Here is a 27378-nt window from a genome sequence, read left to right on the forward strand (position 1 = left end):
CTCCTCCATTAATTCCACACGCGAATTAATCTGTTTCACAATTTCTCCTCTTTCTCTTCATCCTTTATCCTATACCACATAATATAATAATTTAACATCGTATGCAACTTAAATTCATTCTAATCTAATTATTATTTTCTATCGTCCCGTAGAAAATCCTCTCGCATCTATCCCCGTGTCATCGATGCTTATCCAGATCCGATGCTTATCAACAACTAACTTTTACGACCCGTGCGAATCTGTTTCGTGCAAAGGAGGAGAGAGAGAGAGAGAGAGAGAGAGAGCGAGCGAGCGAGAGAGAGAGAGAGAGAATGTCCAGATCGTTACCATGTGAGGCCGTGAAAAACCACGTCGTCGTGCGGCCTTGCTGATGACTTCCGGTATGCCAGCGCATCCGGCACGCGAACCTGTTGATGCAACCGAGGGTGCAAGTACCCCGAGTACTGCGGTAGAACGTGCAGGTAGGTGTTCCACGTTCATATATATTTACCAAAGGAAACAAGCGAGGAGGGAAGCGAGTGGAGCCGAATGCTAATGGCTTCGACAAATGGAATTCGATGATTGGGGAAAGAAGGGAAGGGCGGTTTAACCCCCTATATATCGTAGGATCGATGAGATAGATAAGGGACGAGTTTTCCCGAGCAGTTAACCACGCGTGCCTAATATTCCTCCTCCGCCTCCTCCTCGAACTGGCTCAAGGTCAGGCTTACGTCAGAACCGGAGGAATTCGAGCGTGCATGCCGATGGAGGCTTAATTGATCCTGAGTATCGGTTTCTTGCCACGTGTGTTCCGCCCGCGGTTAATGTGATTACCCGCGAATCACTTGGAATATAATCACGGAGGAATCGAGTGTCACGCTTGTCCTTCCAAGTTGCGCACTGTTTGATTTTGAATTTGTTGCATTGAGTTTACTTGGGAGGGGGGGATAATTTAATGATGGCGCGTGGCTAATTTGGAACGTTAGAGGACATCCTTTCTTGTTCGAAGTCTTTATTTTATTTTAAGGGATCGATCGTTGGAGATTGATTATATTTGAGAGAGTCAGTCGATATAATTTATACGGATGCGTGATTTGATGGAAATAGAGATTTTTATTAGAATTTAAAATACGCATAAAATATTCGAGATAATATAGTGCTCCTCTTAGAGCAAATTCCTTTTTTTCAGATTCTAAATTTTAGAGGAATTAAATGTATTCACGAAAATATGAATTTCCGTGTATAAGCACGCGACAAAAGAGAACGGTTTTCGTGGTTCGATCACGAAACTTGTTTACTCGTGCGTTGCTTTGTTCGTCTCGCATCACAATAGTATCGCGTCACAGTTTTAATTTAGAGAATTAATGCCAGTATCGCGTGTCTGGCCGTGATCGTCAGTTTCTACTGCGTCGTTGAATCAACAGTGACTGCGTACAAACGAGGATTCTTGTGTCAACCTTGTGTTTAAACAAACGTTACATATTTATCATTTTCGACACATCTGTAACCAATAATTTTTAAAAATCTGCTGCATACGGAAACGGAATTAATTTATCGGCAAATCCATCGATAAAAACAACGTATTAAAACGTAAATCGTCGTATATATATATCATCGATCGAAAGATAAAATTTCCAAAGTGCTCGTAGTATGTAAGTAAAATTGACTCTGAACTAACTCCATAAACTATTTCCATCCTCTGTCTAACCAAATACTCACGAAACATTCATTCATTCGAGTAAAATCACGAGCGGATCCAATTATTTTCGACCACTTTCAACACTTGTTCCAACTGCAAAACTACTAAATTACCATTGGAAAACCATTTCACGAACACTATTCGAGCAACACCCCGTTCGAGACGTTTCCGCGCGGAAACGCTCGCGTCACCGTTACTGCGCCGGCGAGTTTGCGCCGCGTTTCCAATTTCAACCCCTAGACGGCAGCGGTGTGCCTCCCTCCCACTTGGGAGGCCATCCCCCGATTGAACCGGTGAACCGGAGTCGAAGCAACCCCCAGCTAAGCCCTCGAGAGGCAGTCGTGAGCTTGGTGCCGAGCTGGGGCGATGCTCGTCGCTCGCGTGTGCTTCGCGAGTGCTCGCCATTCCGTGTCGTCGTTACGCGCGTCGTTCGCCCCGTCGTGTCGACATCGTCGCGCTCCATCCTCGCCTCCGCCCTCGCGCCGATCATCCTCCTTCCCGTCGACGTGCTCGAGGCTGGTGCCGCAACGAGGCCCCGAGGTGCAACGACCGTGCGACCATCGGACAGCCGCACGTGAGCACGGCCCTGGATTCGACGCGAGATGAGAAGAAACGTGAGTCTCTCGAACCGATTCGAGCAACGGTGCTCCATCTCGCGCGATTCTGCAGAGAGAGAGAGAGAGAGAGAGATGAATCGGTAGGAGATCTTGTTTAATAGGATGGTTCTAGGTTGAATGTTGTTTAGGCTTTTGTTAGGTTTTCGATGGATTTGGATCGCGAGAAAGGAGAATCTTGGTCGAACGGTTAGATTTATCCTCGTTTAGGATGCGGAAAGTTTTGAATTCTTCGAGTGGTACTCGGACAAATTGAAGTGGTTTGGCTTTGAGAGTTGAGGGATTTTTCCCTTCTTTTTTTCTTTCTTCTTTTTTTTTTTGACGAACTTTATACCGATTTTTCAATCGGTTCGGTTTTCACGAATTGATCTAAATAACGGGTGGTTTTTTTGGAAAATTTTTAGATCGCCTTGTTCCTCTCCACGTTTGTATCCGTTGGAAAAAGAAGTTTTCGACTACTGTACTCGGTATAACGATTACTAGAGCTCGAGACTAAAAATTTTAAGCTCCTTAATTCCCACCATACCAACTTGGGCTCATAATCCTCTTCATGCCCCGCAAGCTTTAAAAAAATCACATTTTCCGAGTAACGTTCCACCTCACCCGAATGCACACGCTATGCAAAAACTTGCATCACGCTCCACGGCGAGATCGATAAGCTGGCCGACCGCTTCGAAAAATATTTATAAACCAGATCCAAAGTCCACGTTCTCTCGGTGTCGCATATAAATCTACAAGTGTCCGGGAAAAAAGCACGGTTACGACTTATCCGTGCAATCTTTGGAGGAAAGGAAAAAAAAAAGAAAAAAAGGAAAAAAAAGAGGGGAATTTAAAAGAAGCTACTTTACAACGGCTTTCCATTACCAAGCGGAGAAGAGAAGAGAAAAAGAAAGAAAAGGGAAGGGAAAAAGATTCCGCTTGTCCAACGATCACGTGCGTTCGACACAACTTTCGCTCGGATGCGCGCTTAATTCTCTGATATCGGCGCAGTGTCAGTTTCAATCCTTCCTTCTTTTGTTTTAGACAAGGAAATTTCCCTTTAACAACTTTTCGTGTCGTTCGTTGAATATTACGAAATCGCAAGATGCATGCGATGTAAAAATAAAAACGAACGATTTTTGATAAAATCAGGCAAGCGAAATTGCTCGGATATCCATTGCTTGGATATTGTTATAGATAATCAAATTCTTAAAATGAGATATTTTGATATTTACAGTTTTATTGAGAGCAATGTTGGTCAAAGTTTGATTCAATATATCTCGTCGAGGAGTTAAAGTTAAAATTATTGCAACGAATAATTCTACTAATCTAATTTATCGATAATTTGTTGAATTTTATTTGAATAATAAGACGATTAATTCTCGTGATTAATTCTCGAGTATTCGTCCAAGCTTTGAACTAACAACAAGCATTGCATTTAAACATTTTATCTTTGAACTTTTTTGAAGGTTTGCACAATTTTCATACGCCCATTATACAGCATTTTTTGCCAATTTACAGCGATTTTCAATATCGAATGTGAAAAATCGCAAAGGGGATAGTCGGTTGCTTTAATCAAAAGATTAGAAAAACTCTTGACTCTTACGACACGAATAGCATGGCTATTTCCAGCGAGATCTTCCAGCGTCTTGATATCTCTTCGCCCCTCTGACGTCTCTCTTTGTCTTCGTCTAGGCCACTTCCGCTTGGCCAAAGTCAAGTGGCAGACCTGCCTCTCGCTCTTCGCACGCCCCCTCGTGTTTCCACGTTTTTTCCACGTTTTTCCACGTTTTACGTGTTCATCACGTACCCGCCCCTATAACCTCCACTCGTTTTCCGCTTACATTTTTATTCCATCCTTCTACATCGCCTCCCACCCCGTTTTTTTCGCTCAGCCTCGACGAGCCTAGTTTCGAAACTGGCTCCATATTCGTTAATTTTTCATCCTCTCGTTCTCGTTCGATAATGCATCCGACTGTTACATCTTTTACGCCATTCGCTGCTCTCCTCTCGAGATTTCCTTCGTTTCTTAGATTTTCTTCTTCTTCTTCTTCTTCTTCTTCTCGTTGAATATTGTTCGTCATTATCGTGTCTGTTTCCATTTCGTTTTATAGAAATGCGTGAATTTCTATTCGTTTCTTTGAAAGTGACGAGTTGTTTCGATATTGTAAATTGGGGAACTCGAGCAGAGTGTACGATACGCCGAGTTATCGTAAATTAATTAAATTAATCCATCAATATTTAGTTCATAAAATAGTTAAACGAGTTTTATATATACGTAATTATTTATATTAGTGAAGTAATAATTAGTAAGATTGATGAAGTTTATTAAATGTTACGAATTACTCTTGTTGAGATTAGAATTTTTATAATCGTATTTTCGAACGAGTTTTTCAAAAAGAGAAATTTGTAATTTCTTTTAAACATTTAAAATATCGATTAATTAATTTCGCGTGTTCCACGACGTGAAACGCAGACTATTACAGTCTACATCGCGCACTACAGAAATGCACTAAATACAAGAAAACCCACCCCCCAGAGATTCCATTTATCGCTCCGTAAACGAGTACTCGTCATCTTTTGTTTTCCACCAATCTTCCGTCGCTCCATCATCCATATCATTGCCACCCAGTTTTATCACCGTCCATTATCGTTCCTCTCCGCGTTACCAACGCGTACAGGAAACATTCCTTCGCTTTTATTATTAGCCTACGACGCCTCCACCCTTGCGCGCTCCCGTTTCTCTCATCACCTGTTTACTCTCGACGAGGGTACAGTGTGATCGATCTGTCAGGTGTACGAGTTGATTCGATGCCCTTTTAAAGATTAAATTATTATTTATTCAGAAAGAAACCATTTCTATTAAGAAGGATGCATGTTTCACTAACAAAAAAAAAAAAAAAAGAAATGATGACAAAGCCACGTTCCAATAAATTATATTTCTCGCTCTCAAATTGATTTATAATTCAAATCAATAATCCAAGAAAGTGGGAGTGGAATGTAATCTCTAAAAAAATAATATAATTTGTTTCTTGAAAAATCGCATCAAACGAATTGAATCTTTTCAAAAAGTTAAAACTCGTTAGTTGGCTCGTTAGTTCATTAAAATTGATCCACGTAATAAGAATTCGAATTTCGTGGAAACGGATTTTAAATTAATCGATCGAACGCCTCTTTCCTAAACGAGATAGCAAAAATATTTGAATCAAATTTAGAACGAACAATTTAGAAACGGGGGGGGGGGGGAGGCATCGAATTAAATTTTAAACTCTAATTATAAACTCGCGTAGAAAATTGGCGTACGTCGTAACGCGCTCGTGTTGGAGCCAGCCGATGGAATTTCGGTTTTAATGAATTTTCCAGAGGCCTGGCCGCGGTGTTAATTAAGGGCTGGTCGTCGAGCTTCCAGATCCTTGACAGATCTGTCGATGGCCACGATGGTTTTTCGTTCCACCCTTGTATATTCGCGATTATCCCGCGACATATCGGATGTCGATTCTACGCTCCACCAGCGAGCTATTGCCCCGAACGTCTGTTCGCCATTGGTGGAGTTAATCGAAGTTTCTGCTCGATGGCCGAGAATGGAGAGTTGGGGGGGAGTTTGTAAATGGAGACGATTCGGCCAAATGTTTTCTTCATTTTTCCGTGAGGAGGAGGAGGGGATGGGACTGCGAAGTGGGTCGGGGAGAAGGTGGTTGGAGCGTGGATGGAAAACGTTTTCCAGGATCGCGGTTCGTGGAAAATTCCGAAAAGTTCTGCTACTTTTGCTTCGATGTCGTTGGAGACATGTCGTGCTCTTCCCGAGAATTTTCGACCCTTTTACGCTTGGAATTTAATTTTTGGCAATAAATTTCCTTGATATTTGAAGTAGGAGGAAAAGCGTTTCCTTTTTTCTCGTGGTTTTTTCTCTTCTGAAAATGGAACGAATTTGACGTTTCCGTAACGTCAAGGTAAAATGAAATAGTCAATTATAAATGGAAAAGATTTTAGAGAAAGCGAATAGGGAAAGCTCGCATGGGCGAAACGGGTCTTGATCGTTGAAAATTCGATTTTCGCCAAGAGTTTCCGGAGCAACAGGAGACAATGATTGTCACGATTGAATTAATTTTCCATCAGTTTGAGCGACAACCCTTATCACAATTTCGAATCCATTGATGATAACGCAGCTTCGTCTCGTTTCTTTCGAGTTTTAAAAACCAGATACGAGATCGAATATCGGACGAGTGAAGATTCATGGAGATCGAAGAAAAGAGCGCGAAAGAATCATCGAGAATCTTTGACGATCGATGATCCACGCAACTCGATATCTTCTTCTTTCTTCGGACAAATGGCGACTCATATAAATTCGAGCCATAATCGAGCTTAATACCTTCGCGCGAATCGATTCCTTTAATCCAAACCGATCCGATCCCGATATCCCGATTTAGAGCAATAAACCGATCGATGGTTGGCGGCGGGCATGTTCGCCAAGCAGTTTCTTCAAACGAACGGCTCAATTTCGAATAATTCATTGTACGTAGGAGGGAGCGATGTAAATAGGAGGGATCCACGGCTGATCTCCATTGCAAATCGCAACAACACACGGTTGGAAAACAGGATTTTCGGAGCTCGTTTCGTATACCCCTTGGAAGAGGAATTCTCGACTCCATAGAGGAGAGCTCGTCTCTCCCCTCTGCTCGCCGTTCCACAGCTCGCCGATTCCCTCGCGGCCGACCGATAAAAATTACTCGAAATTGCTTTGGACGTTGATCGTATCGCGATTACGTATTCATGACGGCCGCCGCGCCACTGCTTATCCTTCCAGACGTTTTACGGCGTCGCGTAACCTTTCGAGAGGGACGTGCAAGAACGTAAATTTTTTTTCCTTTTTTTGCACCCTCGATACGCGTGCTAATAACAATTTTCGGGGATAACGAGAGCGGTGGAATTACGGCGAATGACCGGCCGTGTTTGTCCAGGCGTTTCGTTGGAATTTGCAGATTTTCGACGTTTTCTTTCTAAAGTCGAAAATTGACGAAATAATTCTCCGTGCTGTAATTTTCATCGCCGAAAGAGTAGAATTTCGGTGATGATTGAAAGTGTTTAATATATCAATGTATATATAGTGACGATTCGTTTTTTGAACGATTCAAAAAACTTCCATTCGAGTTTTTAGAACGAATGTAATGTATTGCATATAGATACATATCGCAAGAGGATAAAATATTTTGTACAAGGTTGCTATTTTAATTTCCAATTATTCAAATATATTTTTACATACATAGAAACATTTTCCCTAATAATAATAATAATCGTTATAGTTATTGCAAAACTCAATTAGCAGTTATATAGAAATAATTTTTGATAAATGAAAAAAAACGAATCTTAGTGTCTTCTTCTTATGAAAATTAGATTCGAAGAATATTCGACTGTGAAACAGAATATCGATTCGAGAAACGTTGGGAAACATCGATCTCGAGATGTTAGAAATGTAAAAAAGGAGAAGTGTTTGGACCAAATAAGCACTCGAGATTATCGCGTGAATGGAAGATGTATGGCCATCTGGAGCATTGGGTGGACGTGCTTCGATGTCTTTTTAAAGAGGGTTGTATCGAGTGAAAATAAATATAGAAACGGAAAACTGAGATGTGTGTATAAATGATTATCAAATTCGTTAAAGGATTAGAAAGAGTTAATGTAGTATTTAATAAAAAATAATTAATTTTTATTACGAACATGCTCATCAAAATTGGATATTTATAAATATTTTTGATTTTCTAAACATTTTTTAATTGCACTCAGCAGAGTAGAGAAAAATTCGAAAGTATATAATAATTTGCATACCAAGTTCATTCTTCGTAGCGAATCCCCTTCGAATTGATACAACATTATAATTTCTCTACGAATTGAGTGGATTCACCGATTCCATTTTGCGATCACGTTCGAGGATCGCTCTTTTTTTTAAAAAAACCCACTTTCTTCGTCGAATCGAGGCTATTCGATTGAAATTCCTTCAGACAATCGTCGTACGTTGCAACTACGTTGCACAAGAAGACAGGAAACGCTTTGCATTCGAAAAATACCCGTGGAAGAATCGATTAGCTAGACGCGCTTGCCGGAAGCGTTTAAATGCCCGCCATTTTGGAAAGTTAAAAACATCTGTGATAAAAGAAAAAAAAAAAAAGAAAGAGAGAAAGAGAAAAGAAGAGGAGATAGAATTTAGAAAAACCAGAAATGGAAATATTGAACGTGGCGGAATAATTTTCAAAACTGTTGAAAATAGAGAGAAGACAGAATCCGAAAGAAGAAATAGAAATGTGAGAATGGCGAGGTCGGAAGGAGAATTTTCCAAAGCTATTAATAAAGAAGATTTAAAGAAAAAAAAGTTGAAAATTCCCGAGAATGGAAAGGACTTGGACGAATTTTTTTGACACGATACGCGTTTTATTACATGCCTTGATAGTCTGTATACGCAAATTAAGAGGGCCCTCGATTCAAAACGTTATCGCTTACGAAATCTTCTTGCCAAGCAAATTAGGTTAGAGGTGTTTGCATGCCCGTGTAACCGCGTGTGTACAATATTTCAAGCCTTAATTGGTGTCACGGTAGCTAAGTAGCCTCCAATGTTGAATCGTTCTGTTTTCTTTCGTCGAGAACGAGGATGCCTCCACCTGCCCTCTTCTCTTCCTTTTCACTCCTTCGTTTGTTCGCTTAACGGCGAACCTGTTTCCCCTCTGCTATCGTGTTGATGAATAATCCGAAGGAAAGAATATCTTCCTTCTTCCCAAAATTTTTATTTTCTCCCCCCGGGATTAATAAAGTTCTGAATTGAATTTATCACGATATTATATCCTTTGATATCAAAATTATCGTTTATATACATATATATAGATTTGAAGGTAAAAGTTTCTCTCGAGAATTACTTTTCATCGTTGGATATTGCTTGTTGACAGTGAAAGTTGTTCTCGCAACAATCACTCGCAACGCAGTGTTCAGTTTGCGCGTAAAAAAATATAAAGAGAACAATGCTCTCAAATGCACTTCTTAGTTCAAAGTCGTACGTATTATAGAGTGGTCAAATTTTTATTTAAAAATTGAGAAATTTAATTTTTCTCCATTTCTGGGTCACCCGCTAAAAGTAGGCGTCACTGATTTCTTTTTTTTTTTTTTTTGGATGACGTGGCGTTCGATGCGGTGCCACGATGCACAAGTTTATACCTCGCCGGTCAAGATGTTTCACTCTTCTCCCGATATCCGATTAATTATTCTAATTATTTCACGGTCTCATCATTAAGAACATCTCGATTACAAATTTCAACGCGAAAGAAACGAATGTCGGATTTATGATTAACCAGAAAAGGACTTGACTCGAGAAAAGAAACGTCTTAATTATTTTTCGCCTCGATTAAGTCGCCTCCAAGATACCAATATTTTTTTCCCCCTCGATCGTTCGAGAAATAAATAGTGAAAAGTGACGTTAAAGTAAAGGCGATGATTGAGCTTTTCAACGTCGATTCGTCGTGAAGTGGACTAATTGCTATCTCCTGGGACCCGATTCTTCGTTTTCCAGGAGGGTAAGATTCGCAATCGAGGCAAATCAAGTCTGTTTTCTTTTCTTAATTGAAAACCGGTGACGCCGTCTGTTTGATTAGACCCCCCACGATCTCTTCGCCAACCATCCGAGGATTCGGTTTCAAGCGAATTTATTACGGACTCTTTAATTTTGCTGACTTACCAGCAGAGAGGGATTTGTGAATATATTTCGTCCCTGCAATTTCTTGCGAATATTCTCATCTTTTAATATAAAATAGCTTTAATTTAACAGACTTTCGTTCCATTGATATTTTCTTCTTTCACGACGCGAAAATGAAACGAAGATAAATCTAACCAAAATATCTATCCTCGAAAAGTTTCCATCCACTCGCACAAAAATCCATCTGTTTCCAAAGGACTCGTCTCACACGACCGAGACAAGAACAAGTCCCGGATGATATTCGTTTTAATTTTCGCTTCCTTTCAAACCTCACGTTCGATAATGAAGCCCACATCACCCTCTCGTTCTCCAACGTTTCCGATCCTAATCTTTCTCTCCTAAATGTTCACTCGATTGTTCACGCGATGGTACAAAGATGGTTCTTCTTCCCTCCCTCTCTCTCTCTCTCTCCCCCTAATCGTTCTAGCAAAGCAACGGAGACGAGTCGTGGCCCGGTGACCTTTCATCATCCACCCTCGTCCCAGATGCACGTTCGTTGGTGGAAACTCGTTCTAAGAACTCGTCACCATCTTTTGGTAGCTAATAGGCGTCCGCCAAGCCTTCTGGCGTTGAATCGGCTCGTTTCCTCCGCCTGACGGAAGACCGGGCCGCCTCTCTCTCTCTCTCTCTCTCTCTCTCCCTCCCTCTCTCTCCTTTCTCCTCTCGTAACACTTTCCAGCCCTCGACCTCGTGGCCGAGGATCGATCCCTGTGACGTGGTGCGTGAGCACGCCTTCCGTGGAAAAAAAAAACTAGGTGGGGGAGGCGAGCACGTTAATAACTAATAGGAATGCCCCCGTCCGATGGCGAGGGGTTCTTCTGAAAGAAGGAAGAGGAGGTTAGGGGCGTCGTTCAGTGTGTTCAGCTTGTGTGGAATTATGTTACGTGCCAATTTCAATGGAATTGGAATGGAAAGAAAGAACGTGATCGAATCGTTATATAGATATTTTCGTTTATGGATGATCGTATCAGAAAATGAAGGGGATCTGCTTGTACGTATTTGTAGATTTGTATTATCAATCGATCGAAATTATTCGAGTTAGTTTATGTCGTATCGATTAGGTTCTTTGGAATTGTTAGGGAATTATTGGTTAATCGGATTAATAAGATCGATGTAACGCCTGCCGAATTATTGGTTGGACAACTGTCGTCCGGTGGATATATTCCTCTTTCGTTTCATCGAAGAATCATCTGGAAAAATACATGGGTATATTCGAAGGTAGAAGAAATGTTCTCATCATGAGATCATGTATATGGACCGAGCCATTTTCACTTGACATATTGATCTATATTCCAAGTGACACGTATGGATCCGTTTGAAATCTAAAAATAGGGGTGTCGTGCAGGGAACTCAGCTCGCTCAGAAACTTCATTGACAGATTTGTTGGTTGTTTCTAGTTCCACCCCGGTGACATGGAGAACCATGAGGGTAGAGGTACGTTTATATCTCGCACGTGGCGGTGGGTGAATAGCAACTGATATATCGAGTTAACGAACCAACTGTGACCGAGGTATTGTTCATCCCGTGCAGTTTTCACGCTGATCGAGGCTCTTTTTGAAAACTCTCTCTCTCTTTTGTTCTCCATTCCTATTATTTATATTCTCCTTCCCATCGATAGAGCGATCGCTTCGACCCGTATATCGACGAAATAAACCAGATTTTTGCATGAAAAAAGATACAACCTCGTTCTAAATGCATTTACACAAAGAACCTCTTTTTTTTTTTTGTAGCGAGCAACCACGACGAAATCAATCTGTTTCCCCCCGAAAAAGAATTAAAAATAAATCGTAGATTCTAGATTTTAAAATTCGTTTCTAAAACTGGAACGATAATTAAATTGTTGCCAGAATTTGCGAATCTATTCGAGATAAATGAACGCAGCACGAATTCATCGAGTTGGTCAAAAGTTGGGGAAATTTTGAAAGATCAAGAGCTATTGTTGATTTATTTTGAACGGGACGCGTATTGTTATAATAATAACGACATCCCCCCTTCACTCGGAATTATCGTAACAGACATTGGCAAAATTAGAAGAACAGAATCGTAGCATTAATAATCTCGCGTTAATTACGATGAAACTGTGGAGAGCTCTATTGTAACTTTAACCCAGATTCGATACCCGAATCCTAGTCTCTCTGCGCATCCGACCTCGTCATTTCGAAGCGTGCATACAGATTCGTCTAAACTTTTAAAAATAAATAAACGAATAAATAAACAGACAGTATATGGATAGAAGAAAGAGAATCGAAATACGTAGGAGCGCTTTTAAAAAATTCCTGTGAAACAGAGCAAGAGAGATAGGAGAGAAAAATAAAGTCGTAAAGGGTGATCGAAAAGAGGGACGCACAATTAATTCTATCTGGAATGCAACAGGCTGTCACACGGTCTCGAAAAGCGAATCGTTTACTTGAATCTGCGTGCCGGAGGAGGAAACATATGGAGAAAAACATAAAAAAAAAAAAGAAAGAAAAAAAAAGAAAATTATCAAGGCTCTTCTCGGAAACGCCACAATTTACGATAATGTCCGGTAATTTCGTTCCATGTCTATCGTTGTTCAATCTTGCGTTAAGTGACCCATTGTTGTCCTCTCTCTTCCTCCCCGGAATAGAATAGAACCTTCTCTTTCTTTCAATTTGTTTTCATTGTTTTTCCTAGCCTTTCTTCTTGCTTTCGGCTTTCGTTTCTCTTAATTTCGTTGTCCGCCTCGATAATGGACGACGATGTTGGGATGGGACGTCGGCTAAATGCGTGTCGGACAGTTAGGCAGGGAATGTCCCATTGATCCTCGGCGCACGCTGACCCTCGAGGGCTAGCTAACGGGCAAGGAAAATTGGATTCGATCCTCTTGTTCCGTTTAAAGCTTGCTCGTTGTCAAAGAGACGAATCGATTGGACAGGACACTTTTCCCCCCATCGTTACCACCTTTCTTTTTTAGGGGAACATTCTTGTGATTTAGAAAAAAAATTTGAAGAGTCGTTGAAGATTAGCAAGTGAGGATGCTCTTTCTGATTGTTAAAAATTAAAACGATCCTCATACTTTTCTCCCATATTTTCATTGTATTAAAATTAAGAAAGATCCACGAATCGACGAGGGAATGAAATGTAGCTTTGAGAATAGCAGATTCAATTTAAATTACGCGAAATATATCTATCTGCTATATCCTCGTTTCATTTCCTCCACTCGAAAAGAAAATTTCGGAAATAACACAGTTATTGGAAGAGGCGGTAAAATCGTTTCCTTCGAAACCACTCAAGCTTAGCGAACGACGTTTGTTACCATAAATTCCCCACTCGGGCGCATTAAAATTGCACGATTAGAGGGGAGCACTTGTGGAGGAGCGGCGGCACTCGAGGCCACCCTCGGTCGGCTGCTGGTCCGCCGCATTGCACGCGTCGACGCATTAATTCTCGAGCGAGTCTCGAGGGCTCGTTTCGTTTTTCCCGTTGCGCGTTCTGGGCGCGCGCGTGTCGCGTGTGCAGCTTTCCTCGTATGCAACATTACCGCGAACATTGCCACGCAATGCAGTGGCAATCCTCGTCCTTAGGTCACGTAACCGTGCCTCCTTAATGCGAGCGGTGCACGAATACGAGGAAAAATAAGAAGGGAAAAAAAGAGGATGGGAAAGAAAAATAAAAGAGAGAGAGAGAGAGAGAAATAAAGGAAAAAAAAGGAGTCGAAGGGAATTGCCGCGCGGAATTTTCAATTTGGACGTTCTTCATTTCCTCGGTTTATTTTAAAATTTCCTCGAGTTAAACCGGAATCTATTAATTCCATACGATCCACGTTAAGAATCCACTGTGTTTAACGAATGGGGAAATATCAACAGCCTCGCGCAATGGAGACACTTTTCCATCCACTTGTCCTCGCGAGATTTTTTTTCTGGATCGCTCGACTGGAAACGTTACGATAAGGTAAATCGACGCGACTTTACCGTTCCATTATGATTTTCCGCTTCGTTACACCGTGTTACACGATTTCCAACGAGGGGTTGAAAAATCGCACCGAACACGTCAACGACGATGAACGGCTATTATCGCGACGCAGTGGGGGGGCGGATATAGAAATTTTGTTTGGGCGCGGACCTGTAGTCCCCTTGCGTAATTCATCGTGGCATTGTCTTTAAACGTTTTCAAGAAATATCGCGTTTTATTCGCAAAAATTGTGGAAAATTGACGAAGCTTTAAGCTTAAAAGAAAGCAATAATTACAAGTGTCGATTTATCGTGTAGGACGTGATACGATTTTTAAAAATTTTACGCTCTTACCAAAGTCTCCTTATCTTCTTACCTCCACCGTCGATCCCCATTCTTTGTATTCTCTTGATTCGTATCTTTTCAACAGATCCGTCCTGTTTGCGATCGACGGTTTGGAACGGCGGGTAATTAAGACGGCGAAGATCGTTTGCGACGCTAGTTAACCAGCGCTAGGCTGGTAAGATTAATCTTGGTTAAGTGTTAAATTGGCGAATTGTGCTCGGTCGGTAATAACGACACCACAATTTGTGTAACGAACCTTGTGTAACGTGATCGCGTCGAGCCACGATTGCGCAATATTTCTCCAGATCCTATCAACGGAGGCGGTTTCCGTTTTAAAACTCGCTCGCGGGAGAAACGTCTACCTCCTCTATTAATTAATTGCTGCGTTAAATCGTAATAATTCTTCGTTAATGTCCGCGGTGAAACTCGCGCGCGCACACACACACGTTCGAGTGAAAAATTTTCCTAGGCTGATTCTCTCTCTCTCTCTCTCTTTTGTCTACGCGTGAAATTAATTCCACTCGTAATCGATGCCGTCGATCTTTCTTTTTTCCTCCCCCTCGTCCCGTTTCTTTGGAAAGAAAACTTGTTTCTGATCAAAAAAAAAAAAAAGAAAAAAGAAAAGAGAGAAAAAGAAAAAAAAATGTTGCGTGGAAATTCGCCGCGTCGAGGGAATTTTATTTTCGAAGTCGTTCCACCGTGACATCACGCGCTCCTCTAATTACTTTTGAAATCAAGGTTCGGTTTTTGCGCTCTTCTCGCCACTTTTACCGCCCGTTTTCACGCGAATTTGTTGTAGATTTGATATAAGAGTTAATTAAAAATATCCTCGATGTTTCTATTTTTTTTTTTTTTTTTTTTTCTTTACTTGCTATAGACTTAAATTATATATGTATACTTTTTAAACTAATCTCGACGAGTTGATTTCTACAATTTTTCACGAGCGCGATGAGATTTGAATTTGTTTTATTTAAAGTTTTCTCTCGTTTGATCGTTCTGTCTGGGGAGATGTATAATCATCCCTATCCCTGGTACAAGGCGAATAAAAATTTCACTCCATCCTCGTGATTCCTTCTCGAAGATGGATCGTTTTTTTCGTTCTTCTTTCCAAGAAACTATCTCTTCGAGCGTGGGATAAATTATCGTGGAGAGCGAATGAGAAGCGATCAGGTTCGATGTGTATTTATTTATAGGTGCACGAGTTGCAATGTGCACATTATTCGTAGGAGTCACGCTTTGACAGGGATACGACAAGTGAGCCGTGAAAATGGAGCTTTCGATCAAATTACTGGCACGTAGGTCGTTTCGATCACTCGCGCTAATTAACCTCCAATTCAACGATGACGCGTTTCTCCTACGAAGTTTTCCCTTCAAGAAATTTTTGGCCAAGATTTTTTAGAATTTTAGGAGACAAAGTATAATACAAGCCAATTTTAATTTATTTCTTTTAATTATTGTAATTATAAGAAAAAATAGATTTCAAAAAGCGTTATCAACGGATAAAAAGACCGAAAAGAAAAATTTTTCCTATTTCACAATATATTTTATCTTCTTAAACATTTCGCAATTTCGAAGATTTTCTTGTTCCTGCAAAAAAAAAAAAAATAAATATTTTTCACCGAACGCTCATCGACTCGTGACTTTCGAAAATTCCATCGAGGAAACACGCGTTATGCATGTAAATAGAGCTCGCCTCGCGTTCGAACCGGAAGTACATCGGTGCCAGCGTTAGCTTCGTGCTTCCTCGATCGGAGAGAGAAACGTTCCCGAACGTCGCTTAGAAAATAGGAATTGAGCTTCCAAAGAATGGTTAAACATTCTTCTAACGTAATCCTCGATACAAGAGATACACCTACTCGATCGAACGTCTTCCAGTCAGAAATTCAGACAGCCTTAGAAAATGGCATTATAGATTTCAAAGGGTTTAACCTTTTGTAAACACATATATGCACACACGTGTATTTCTCCTCGATGCGTACATACATAGGTATATTTACTCGATTCAAAGCCTTGAAAGTTCAGACAGTTCTTAGAGAATGGCATTTTAGCTTCAAAAGATTTGACCTTTTTCATACGTAATCCTCGATATATATATAATATAATTTTATAAAATATAAAAATACGATTTTGAGAGGTGAGAACAGTGGATCGAAAGAGCATTTGAAAGGGTGGTTTAACTTTTTCCCAATCATAATCGTCCGATAAAGTGCTCGACTTTCAACGATTTTCGGAGTGGAGGAAGTTCGGACAGCGTTTACCGGAAGCTGGTGGTAGGACGAGCGTACACAGGCCGAAGGCTACGTCGGCCTAGATGCATCGAGTGAAACGGCACGTGAAAAGAGAAGTGCGTTTCGACGTGATGGCGGGGGTAGGTTGCATCGATAAAACGGAACCGAGCGTCTCACGGTGCGCTCTTGGTGCACGCGTTCGCGAGATGCACCGGAAGCGAGGGGGGCGAGAGCGAGAACTCGTTTATGACGAAGTTGGGGAAATTCGATGAATCAATCCTGCCATTTATTATCAGTCGCTCGATATTAAACGATTCGAATCTCGTTTCGATTAATTCCACCACGTGGACAATATTTCGTATATTTATTATTTTGATCGATACTTATCGATACCGAACCATCTATTCAAAAATGTATTATTCAGGATTTAAGAAACATCAACATCATATTTCGTACAATATACCGTTCGTTACTTAAATTTATTCACGATTTAAAAATATCGAAGGATAAACTCCTTCGAATATGTAGATAAAATAAACTTAACGAGGCAAGTACAAATGTAAAAGCAAAATTCCTTACGCAAACGTCGTATTCCCTTTACGAGTGCGCATCACCGTGCCATTTTCGCTCCCCAGTTTCCCATAATCAGCGTCTCTCTCCGCGAGAAACGCGTCTTAGCGGCATCCATTTTAATCCGGTGCAGAAGCAGCAGCCGACTCGGCGTAGTTAGGTCTCGTTCAATATTTACAAACGGCAGCTTTATTCCTCCCTCGCCGTCCAACCAGTCGGATGCACACGGGGACACCTGAGCCTCTTTCCACACACACACACACGCGCGCGCGTACCTGAGCGCACAGCGAGAGGTCAGGCATGCCCCTTTCCGCGACTCGGCCTGTGAAATATCGCCACTGCAGTCGCCGCAGTCGTGCGTTCGTTCTCGAAGGGCCCTGTTGCCGATAGGCCAGGAAAACCAAGGCAAGGGGATGGATTCACCATCGATCCAATGCTTTCCAACGCTTTACGATCCTCTTCGCGCGCTTTACTGCGCCCCTTTTCTTCCATCCCTTTTCTCTCTTTGCCGCGAATTTACTCTTCTCTCGAGGATCGTTCGAAGCAAGGAAGGAAGGAAGGAAGGAAGGAAGGAAGGAAGGAAGGTTTTTATTAAGATCAAGCGAGTTTTATATCGCGCTTGACGATATAATTTATCGTATTGTTTCTTTTCTCGGTGTGTGGAGATGGAGATTGTCAGGAGACTGTGTTCAATTGTAAATCGATGAGGGGAGAGAAAGAGAGAGTTGGCGGGATCGTGATGCGAGCGTGATTGCTTCTGGCAGTGGTCTCGATGGTCGGGGGTGGGTTTGATGAGGGGCAAGGTTCTCGTTGACGAGTTAAACCCGAGTAATTTAACGAAGAGGGGTTTATGAGAATTTTTGAGAAACAGTTGGCCATAGTTTGGATAAGTTTGATTCGGATACGAAAGTGAATGTCGAAAATCAAGTTCGGATTCTCTTAAGTCGATTTTATTTTATTATTATTTGTAAAAATTCTTGTGGAAATTAATTTTAAATCCTGTTGAAGCGAACCAGAAGTGGGGGATAAGTGAGCTTAACTTTTTTTTCTCGAATTTTTCAAAGCCTTGAAAAACTTAGAAAAACTTTGACGCGAACAAAATGGAGCAAAGAGCACTCCAGAGGGTTGAACGGAGGATTATTCGTAGAAAGAGGAGTTAGTGACTGATCCTGATTTTTTCGCAAACTCTCGAATCGTGGAATTAAAGAAAAGAAAATTTCTTCCCCAACAGAACGAAACCAAGAATAAGACAGGTGACGTTGTTTAAAATTATTTAAAAAAAAAAAAAATCGCAATTTCTCTCGCGTCATTCAAATGATCATCCACTGTGAAACGACGAAAAAAAAAAAAAAATATTTGCAAGAAACTCATTCATTAAACAAGTTCGTTAATAAATAGAGGCCCATGATCGATGATGACGTATTCGAAAGGATGACCGGCGAGAGGGCCTGGATGGTCGTGTGCCTGTGAACGAAGAATTATATTTAGAACGTTCGATAGAGAGAGTCACCATGCCAGCGAGCTAATCGTTAATTGATGCGCGAAAATTCAACGAGGCTCGTCCTCGTGTGGCGCGCAACTCGATTCTTCTCGCTCTTGTTTCATAATGCTGGACGCGATTCCTTCGCGTAATCCTCCTCTAAGATAATTTGCATGCTCGCCCCGAAAGATTTCACTTTCTTTCGTGGCTCGTTGAAACGATACGCTCTCATTAGCGCGTCGATGGAAAAAAAGAAAAAAAAAAAAAAAAAATTGTGCGCAGAAATTTCACTCCAACGAGTTCCACCATTTTTCCATTTTGCCTCCTTTTAAATCGTGGTGTTTTAAAGCGTGTTTAATCGCGAATAGAGTATGGAATGATTTGATATATTTTTTTATCCATTATCCACACGATCAAATTTTTCTTCCCTTTCTTTTTTGTGCAAGAATCGATGATCGATACGTCTTCTTTGCTTGTTAATTTGCGAGTCAAATATGAAAATAATCGCTTGGTATCATCGGTCTTCATTCGTGTACTTGTGTACGTGAATCGAGGTGACAAATCGTTTTCTTCATTGGACGATTCAATTTGTTTTTTCTTTTTTTTTTTGTTTCTTTTTGAAGAGAGGAGGAGTGGTGATTGATAGACGCCTTTGAAAAACGAGACGATGCGAAACGTGGACGCAAACTTCTCGATCGATCGATAAGAAATCTACGCGTGTCCGTTAAACTAATCTTCGATCGATTCTAAAAAAACGTAACTTTATATAACTTTGTATAAATACAGAAAAAAAAAAAAATTTTAATACGTAGAGACTAAATATTGTTAAGATATGCTTGCTCACTTTAATCGAGCTTTATTAAAACAAAATGGGGGGAACACGAAAAATATTTTTCGTGTATTAAATATTTCATTAGCATTCATGAATGCAATTACTCGCCATCAAGCAATTTTCGCATAATACATTATGCAATTATAATTGTTCTCACACGGTGTCGCATTTTCTCAAAAAAAAAAAAAAAGAAAAGAAACAAAAATTATTTCCCTTTCAATTAATCGTACGATATTAATCCGCGTAAAATCATCATCATTATTATTATTTAGTACGTCAAGGAACTCAAGGAGGAGAATGGTGGCGGAAAAAATGCGTCCTGAGGAAGCGCGGAATCGGTTGAAATTAAAGCGTGTTCGTTTCCCCGCGAAATCCTTTCATCCTTTTAACACGATTAAATCGAAAGGGGGTGATTATCTCGAAACAATCGTGCCGGTTGCCCCTTGCACTCTTAGAGGGGCACTATAGTGAGGTATAGTGGCGGTGTTACCGCGGCTAGGCAGTCACGAGAATCGGTGGAAAGAGAGCTGCTGAATGAAGCCGGCTTCAGGGGGTGTTCCTGCAGTATTGATCGCCCCACCCTCGCACCACGGGACACATAGCATCCCTCCTTTTTCCTCTATCCTCACCCCCTCCATCCTCCGCTCTCCAACCCTCTCTTCTTCCCTCACTCTATTCCCCATCTCCTTCCTTCCTCCTCTCGAGCTACACCTTTCCATCCACCTGGCCGTTTCATCGTTTTGTCGCCTCTTCTTCTCCCATCCTCCTCCTCCTCTCTCTCTCTCTCTCTCTCTCTTCCCCTCCTCCTCCTCCTCCTCCACCCTTTTAACAGATACCCTTTCGTATTCTTTCTCTCGAGTCTCTCCCTCTTTCTCTCGCTCTGCACTCCACTTAACAACCCCTAGGAACGTCCAGGGGCAACTTCCACCGCGACCGACCCTCCTCCTCCTCCTCCCCCTCGCTCAGTGTCAAGGTTGGGTCAAGCTGATTCCCGCGGACGAGAACTGGAACTGGTTTGATCGCCGGTACGAATCTCGGCATGAATAACCGAGCGTAGCGTTGGGTATTTAGGAAATTGCTCGGTTTCCTGGGTATTATGGGGCAGCTTGGGGAGAGGGTGGGATGGCTGTGCGGCCTGTTAAGCGGCGCGCACAGGTGTAAGTTGCGTCGCCCTCGCGGGATTGTTACGCTTGCCCTGTCGGTGCAGTGTTGCGGTGGCCGGTGTTCGGTAATTGTCGGTTTTCATTGAAACCGACCTGTACAGTCCCCGATTTCGGACGAGTTTGATGCATTGCACAGGTCTGAAACGTTTCGGGTTCGTCCTGTATGTTTGACATACAGGATGATAATGTCGAGATGCGTGCGTTTAAATCGGGCAAAATCTCGAATGTTGATAAAAGAAAATATTTAGTTATTTGAACAAACGTTGCTTGTTGCTTTCTTTATATTCGCCTCGTTACAGAGGATACGTAAATAATAATGGGAAAAGAATTTTTATTCATCCATTGTATCGGTTGTAGTGATTTGTATAGGATCTAGCAGATTTATTATTAGAATTATCTTTGTATGTTCGATCGATACGGTTTCAAAATTAATCATACTTTCACCATGGCGTTAATTTTATGTATAACTCGAGAATATACTACCCGATATACGAATCCTTTCGAGGAAAGGAAAAATATTTCCCTCTCTTTTAATCTTATTAAATAAACTCCGATTCACGAGAATACGGTTGCAATTGTTGGAAATACTTGAAAAAGATTCGTGCGAGCGATTTTCTTTTAAAAACCGTAACACAATTTTTAATAATTAATAAAATAAAATAAAATAAAATAATACTCGAACGCTATTCCGCGATTTCAAACATTAGACTCATAACATTAAGATCTTTCCTTCTCGAAGAATTTTTAATCGAGAGAATGAAAACAATGATACGATAAATCGTTCGAGAACTTTTGCTTTCGAATTCCCTTCCCAAGACGATCGGTTTCGTAATGAGACCATCTTTCTTCGATTTAATCGAATCGATCGGGGTACGAATCGAAGGGCAGTCGATTCCCTCGGCTCGTTGGCCGACGATCGATCCGCGACGAAGCACCGGGGTTTGCATAGGTATGCATTTACCGCGAACCGGATGACTCCGAAATTTCTTCCGCCGGTAACAGGAGGCTTCCTAACGCTATTAGAACGTTAGCCGCGCGCCGGTAATGCCGCGGTTGTTCTAGAAAATCGACCTGTCACGGGACGTCCCAGCCGTCTCCTCCTCCCCGCGATCCTCCATTAATATTCCACGCCAGTTTTCCTGCTCGATTTCGTTGATCCCTGTTATTCACGATCGTGCTTTCCTCCGTCTTACGTTATCCCCCTTCCGATAGTCTGACAAATTGAGCGTTGCACAGTTTTTCGGGACGCAATTGTATCGATTCGATCGAAACACGGAAGAGAGAATTCATTTTTTCCTTTTTAACGGATCGTGATTGCGCGCAACATTTTGGAAAGTGTGGATGGCTTTTTTCCACGGGTTTTCTTTCGACATGTTTGAAATCAATCTTGGCTTGGATATTTTGAAATTAATGTTATCGCGGTTGAGTAGATTGAAAGTAAGAACGAGGTAAGAAGGATGAAATATAGCTTATATGCTCGAAACTGCTAAATATGCGAGATGAGAACGACCTCCTTCGATAATCCATCCTTTCTCCAAATTTTCAATTTCTGACTTTCATTCGTGAAATTTCGATCTCGGCGTTAAAATTTTAATCGAGACTCGAACTCGTCAATTTGCTCGAGATGGATTCGAATAAACGGGCCTTCAATATTCCAACCCGGTCTCAAGTCGACGTCGAACATACATATGGATATTGATAATAGGTTGCATCAATTTCCAAAGTGGTTATAAATCGTGCATGGTTACACGGCGCACGCAAGATCTTAACGTCGCGAACTTCTTATTTGCTTCGACCTCTTGAGCGGCAAAAAAAAAAGGAATTACCACCTTTTTCTGCTTATCTTTGTTGGCAGCCACGAACATTTTTCGCCATCTCGTTCGCTTCGTAATAAAAACTAGTTATCGTGTTATGTTACACAATCGTTACCTGTAATTTTCTTTTTAACCGTATTAATCTCGATTTTGAATGATGCAAAATTACGAATGTATTTGTATTTCGAGTGAAATTAATCTCGATGAAAAATAAATATTTTTCCGCAAGGTGGAACAAAATTTGATTCTGAAAAGATTAGTTTTAAATGGAAAGGGGATAAGGATCGTGCTAAATAACACGTTTATTGATGCATTAATAAAAAAATAATTGTAAAAGTTGTGGTTATCCGTGGCTTTGTTTGCATTATCATATAATATAGGTAAAAGAATGAATACGTAATTAGAAAATTGTAAACCGCGATATAAAATTATTGAAAAATATTATTAAAAATATTATGACTCTTACAGTGTATGTTCGAGGCACTGATTCGAATCATTTGCAAAATCATTGTCGATAACTTTCATAATTGTTTAATGCCAATTTCAACGTTTTTCGTGGAATAACCGTGAAACGATGGAGGGAATGTTAATTCAATATTCCAGAGAGAGAGAGAGAGAGAGAGAGAGAGAGAGCGTCACATGTCGAGAGTTTTGATGTTCTCCATAATGTATGTCCGTCATAAAATATGAAACCTAATAGAAATACGAGGAATATCTTATAAAATATAAAGCGATAAAGCGAGCCTGCGCATAAGATGTTTAAATAGAAACACTTAATGCGTTATTATAAAATATTATTCCGACATATTATATTTTCGTGTGATTCGTAACCACGTCGTTGCATCGTTGGATGCACCGAAAACGGTATATTTCGAAATTCGATATCCTCCATTACGTATTCGATCGTAAAACGTGAGGCGTAATAGAAATAAGGCAATACGTCATAAAAGTTGAAAAGAAGAGGGAGGGGGGGGGGACGAATAAAAGGAAAACGTGACTATGGATCGTATTCCTTTTTTTGTATAATTTTCTTCTTCCATCGCAATTTTGGGACAAAATTTAAAACGTACACATTCCACTTTTGTTCAATGTTGTTTCACTTTTCACGCGATACGTGATCCGCATATTTGATTTAACTTTACCATTTTCGAAACTTTGAACCCGTTATAATAATAAAAATTTCATTCGAAAACGTTTTAAAGTATTCCTCGTATTTATTAAAAAAAAAAAAAAATTTGCTTGAATTTACTGGTAAATTTCGTGTAATACCACTGTGAAATAATATCCCGTTTAATTTTCGAATCGTTCCAAATCTTCCCTTCCTGTTGCAGCAAGCAAATAAATATCGTGTTCGATCGAGGAAAGTAAGAAAGTAAGGCTGACAAATATCACAGGCTAACAAAACTGTAGAATTTGGTAGGTAAATAATATTAATAAATTGCGAAATTTTAATTTATTTCGGGAGTATTTCGAGCGAGAAGTACCCCCCCTCCCTCCTCCTCCCCCCGATAGAAAAATATTCGTCACCCGAGAACGTCACTCGAGCAACGAGATGGTTCAATACAGAATTACGAAATATTGGATTTTTCGTTGAAAATACAAGGTTCTCGCGTTTCTTCGAAAAATACAAACGCGATACTGCCTCTAAACGACATTCGATCCTCCACCGTGCCAACTAAACATTACACTTCCACTCTATTCCCCTTTCACCCTTTCCTTTCCTACATCTATTTTTCTTTCACCCCTTTCCTCCCTTATTTCATCCCCCATTGTCCGCAATTTGTTTTCGCAACTTGTTGTTGTTGCGCTCGTTTTTCCTCCGATTATATTACGTTTCCAACATGTTGCCAACATCTCGCAAAAATATCCAAAACTTGGAAACACGAAGTCGAAGTCGACAGGGAAACGACTACGCGATTAGATATATATTATTTCGCAAAAGCATTAGCACGCCTTCCCTCGTTGTTCAGAAGGGAAGGCAAGTGTAGAACTATAAGATTGACGGCGAGGGAGGAAATATAGAGCGCGGGGGGGAGGGGAGGGGGGGGAGAGCGTGTAAATCGCGGCTGACGAGTGGGCGGGTTTGCACGAGGCGTGACGACACGAACAAGAGAGGAAACTTTCAAATTTCTTCCGGCGATAATGGCCGGTTTCCTGGTCGGGATTATGACATCGCCACGCCACGGCAAGTCGCCTCTCCGCCTATATCGTTTCGCCGCAGATTTTATCGAGGAAACGCGATCGTGGACGCGATAAAACGGAATTTCCATCCACCACCGTGTCGAATTTCGTTAAGCCACATCTGGGGGGGGAGGAGGAGGAGGAGGAGATGATACCGATCGATGTAAGGTCGCGTCACGCTCGCTCGATAAAACGGTTCGTTTCTACGTTTCGAAGCTGATATCGATCGTTTTGTGGTTTTGGGTTTCGAGCGTTCTTCTATCGTGTATTTGAGTCGGTAATTGGAAGATCGGTAATTAAATGGCGCCTCGTGTCGCGGATATTTTACGAACGTTGAAAACGAAAATTTTGAACGGGACAATTTCTTTCGAATTTCTCCGGATATTTTGGAAGAGGAATTATTTCTCGTGGATTATTTTGTTGATCGAAAATATCGCGGAATATGCTTAAGCAACGTGTGAATACGAGTAAATATAATATTTTTCGTACCAATTTTATGTATTTACTACTTGGAAAGAATATTTTTTCATCATATTGGGTTATTCGCTTAGATTTCCGCAATGGAAGTAATTCGAAGAATTTAATTTTTCTTCACAATCATTTTAAAACCGTGTGAATTCGGTTATTCAAAGTGGGGGCTTTATCGAAAAAGGTTCCGGATCAAAGGATAGAATCGGTTCACCTCGGTATTTGAACGGCACAGGGTATTTGAATATTACAGCGTGAATTTCTCTACGATCCCCTGGGACTCCTCCGCTAATTTATGACACTCTAGATCGATGCAGTCGGGAAATTCAGGTCGTGGCCCTCTTTATCTTTCGCGCTTTGATTATTAACCAATCTCTTCCTTCTCGCTAATTGTATTTTTGTAATCTCGAATATTGCTTCATTGAATCGCTTCACACACATTTTCTACGCAAATTCCAACGATTCCTTGCCCGATATCTCGCGATTAAATATCTCACATTGCGTACATTTGTCTTACACCATGTTAAATGTAACGGAAGAAAATTTCTCGATCTTCAATTCTTCCTTTTTCTTTTTTTTTTTTTTTTTGTATTACGCGTAAAAATGATAAATCAGTCTTTACACCCTCCCCTGATTTCAATAGAGAATGCAAGATTAAAAGAAATATACACGCATTGGCTGTGTTTTCTCGAATAGAATTTCTTTGTTCCAATGTAAATTTCGTTTTTATCTCGGCGCAGGTCTGACAAAACGGATCCCAAAGGCATGGCCAGCAGCACGGAGGATTACGGGTCGGAATTACAGGAGCTGCAGTGGGGTGGGGGTGGCGGGTCCCACTTCCTGCGTAGCGGTTCCCACTTCCTGAGGAGCGGTACCGGTGGTTGCTACGAGGCCGAGGATTTGGAGCCGACGAGCAGGCACCATGGCAGCCAACACAGGGGATATTACAGCCCTCCCGGCACGAGTTACACGATCGTCGAGAGGCCGCCGAGTGCCCCGCACCACCATTCCTCCCACACCACCCCGTACAGGCACAGGGGACACGCCACGGGGGGATCTGGCGCCATTTCGCCCGAGCAGGTGCTTAGGTAAGTGCTTTCCTTGTTTTTTATTTCTCTTCCCATTCGTATTTACGTGGGAATCTTTGTTCAACAATCGAATGCTTGTGAATGCTCGAGAAATATCGTTAAATTATCAGATCCACAAGGGATAATTCGAGTTTTATTAAATCGAGATTGAAAAGTTTTGTGGTAATATCAATCTCATCGTGTTAACATTTAGATATTGATGGAATATCCGATTAAACAGCTGAGGGAAATGTGAATCGGAACAACTTGGAAATTCATCGAATAAGTTGGGTCATTTAATTATAAAACACACGAGTCCAGTTAATTCCAAATCAAATTCTGAGCCAATTCTTACAAAATTGCAACGAGTCGATTACAAATAGAATTGAATTCAACATGCGATAATTTACGCAAGAAAATATCCCACGAATATGCGCAACGTTTCAAAGGGTAGAAGATTAAGAATAGCCAGGATAAAAGTATAATAAGAGAAAGCCGCGAGTGATACACATTATTTTAAAAAGAAACTGACACTTTCGTTTCGTCAGACTTTTCGGAAACGGTGTGTCGGAGCGTCGACAGGGGGACAGAAGGACACCTGCCTCCTCGCCTGCGAGCGTTGCAGCGGTGAGAAGCACGCCATCCTCGACGTCCCAGCAGCAGCAGCAATCCCAGCAATCGCAGCAATCGCAGCCGAACCCGGCCAATCCCCCAACCTCGCCGAGCTCCCAGCCCCTCAGCCTTCAGGAACTCACCGTAAGGACAATCACCATGACGAGAGATCCGCCGGACTCTCACGGCTTTGGGATCTGCGTGAAGGGTGGCAAGGACGCAGGTGAGATCCGAAGTACCTTCAGGCTACCCCCATCGCCGTACTTCGCGCCTCAAGATCGAGGTATCTTTCGAAAAACTGTGACTTTCATTGCCGTTCGTTGCTCGCCGTTCGTTGCTCGTCGCCGTGGTGCTCGATTCTCATCGAATTGCGATTCGTCACGTATTGGAATACTCGTTTCTTCTCTCCTTCTTTTCTTCGCTTTTAAAATGGAGTTTGAACATTTTTCGTTTTCAAGGGGGGGTATATTTTGTATATTTGAATTGTTTTACTCGTGGTTACCGTAATACTGCAACGATACGATGGTAATATAATTAATAATAATAATAATAACGTAGTTATGGAATTAGAGCTCGTTTTTATCGAGATTTTGAAAATTTTTTTAAATCGTTTGAATTCATTTTTCACACGAATCTCTCTCTCGGTACGATTCACTTGGTACGTAAGATTTAGTAAGTAAAATGTTTTCTTCGTCAACTTGAAT

General features: G+C 41.2%; 1 protein-coding gene across 7 annotated transcripts in view; it reads left to right on the forward strand.

Annotated features, from left to right (window-relative positions):
* The first annotated feature begins 96 nt into the window (after window positions 1–96).
* Window positions 97–27378, forward strand: part of dysc (whirlin protein dyschronic) — a 94527-nt gene continuing 67245 nt past the window's right edge. For 4 of the 7 annotated variants that reach the window (XM_086915768.1, XM_086915773.1, XM_086915774.1 and 1 more), the window contains exons 1-2: window positions 25736–26083; window positions 26611–26957. In XM_086915768.1, the coding sequence (XP_086771894.1) occupies window positions 25761–26083; window positions 26611–26957 (670 nt within the window). In that variant the 5' untranslated portion in view covers window positions 25736–25760. Of the gene's footprint in view, window positions 2293–25735; window positions 26084–26610; window positions 26958–27378 lie in introns of those variants that run through there. The other 3 variants (XM_086915771.1, XM_086915769.1, XM_086915772.1) reach the window with 3 other exon arrangements.

The sequence above is a fragment of the Apis florea genome, unplaced genomic scaffold (genome assembly GCF_048593485.1).
Source record: "Apis florea isolate Af1SG1 unplaced genomic scaffold, ASM4859348v1 contig_3793_pilon, whole genome shotgun sequence".
In the NCBI taxonomy this organism is placed as follows: Eukaryota; Metazoa; Arthropoda; class Insecta; order Hymenoptera; family Apidae; genus Apis; species Apis florea.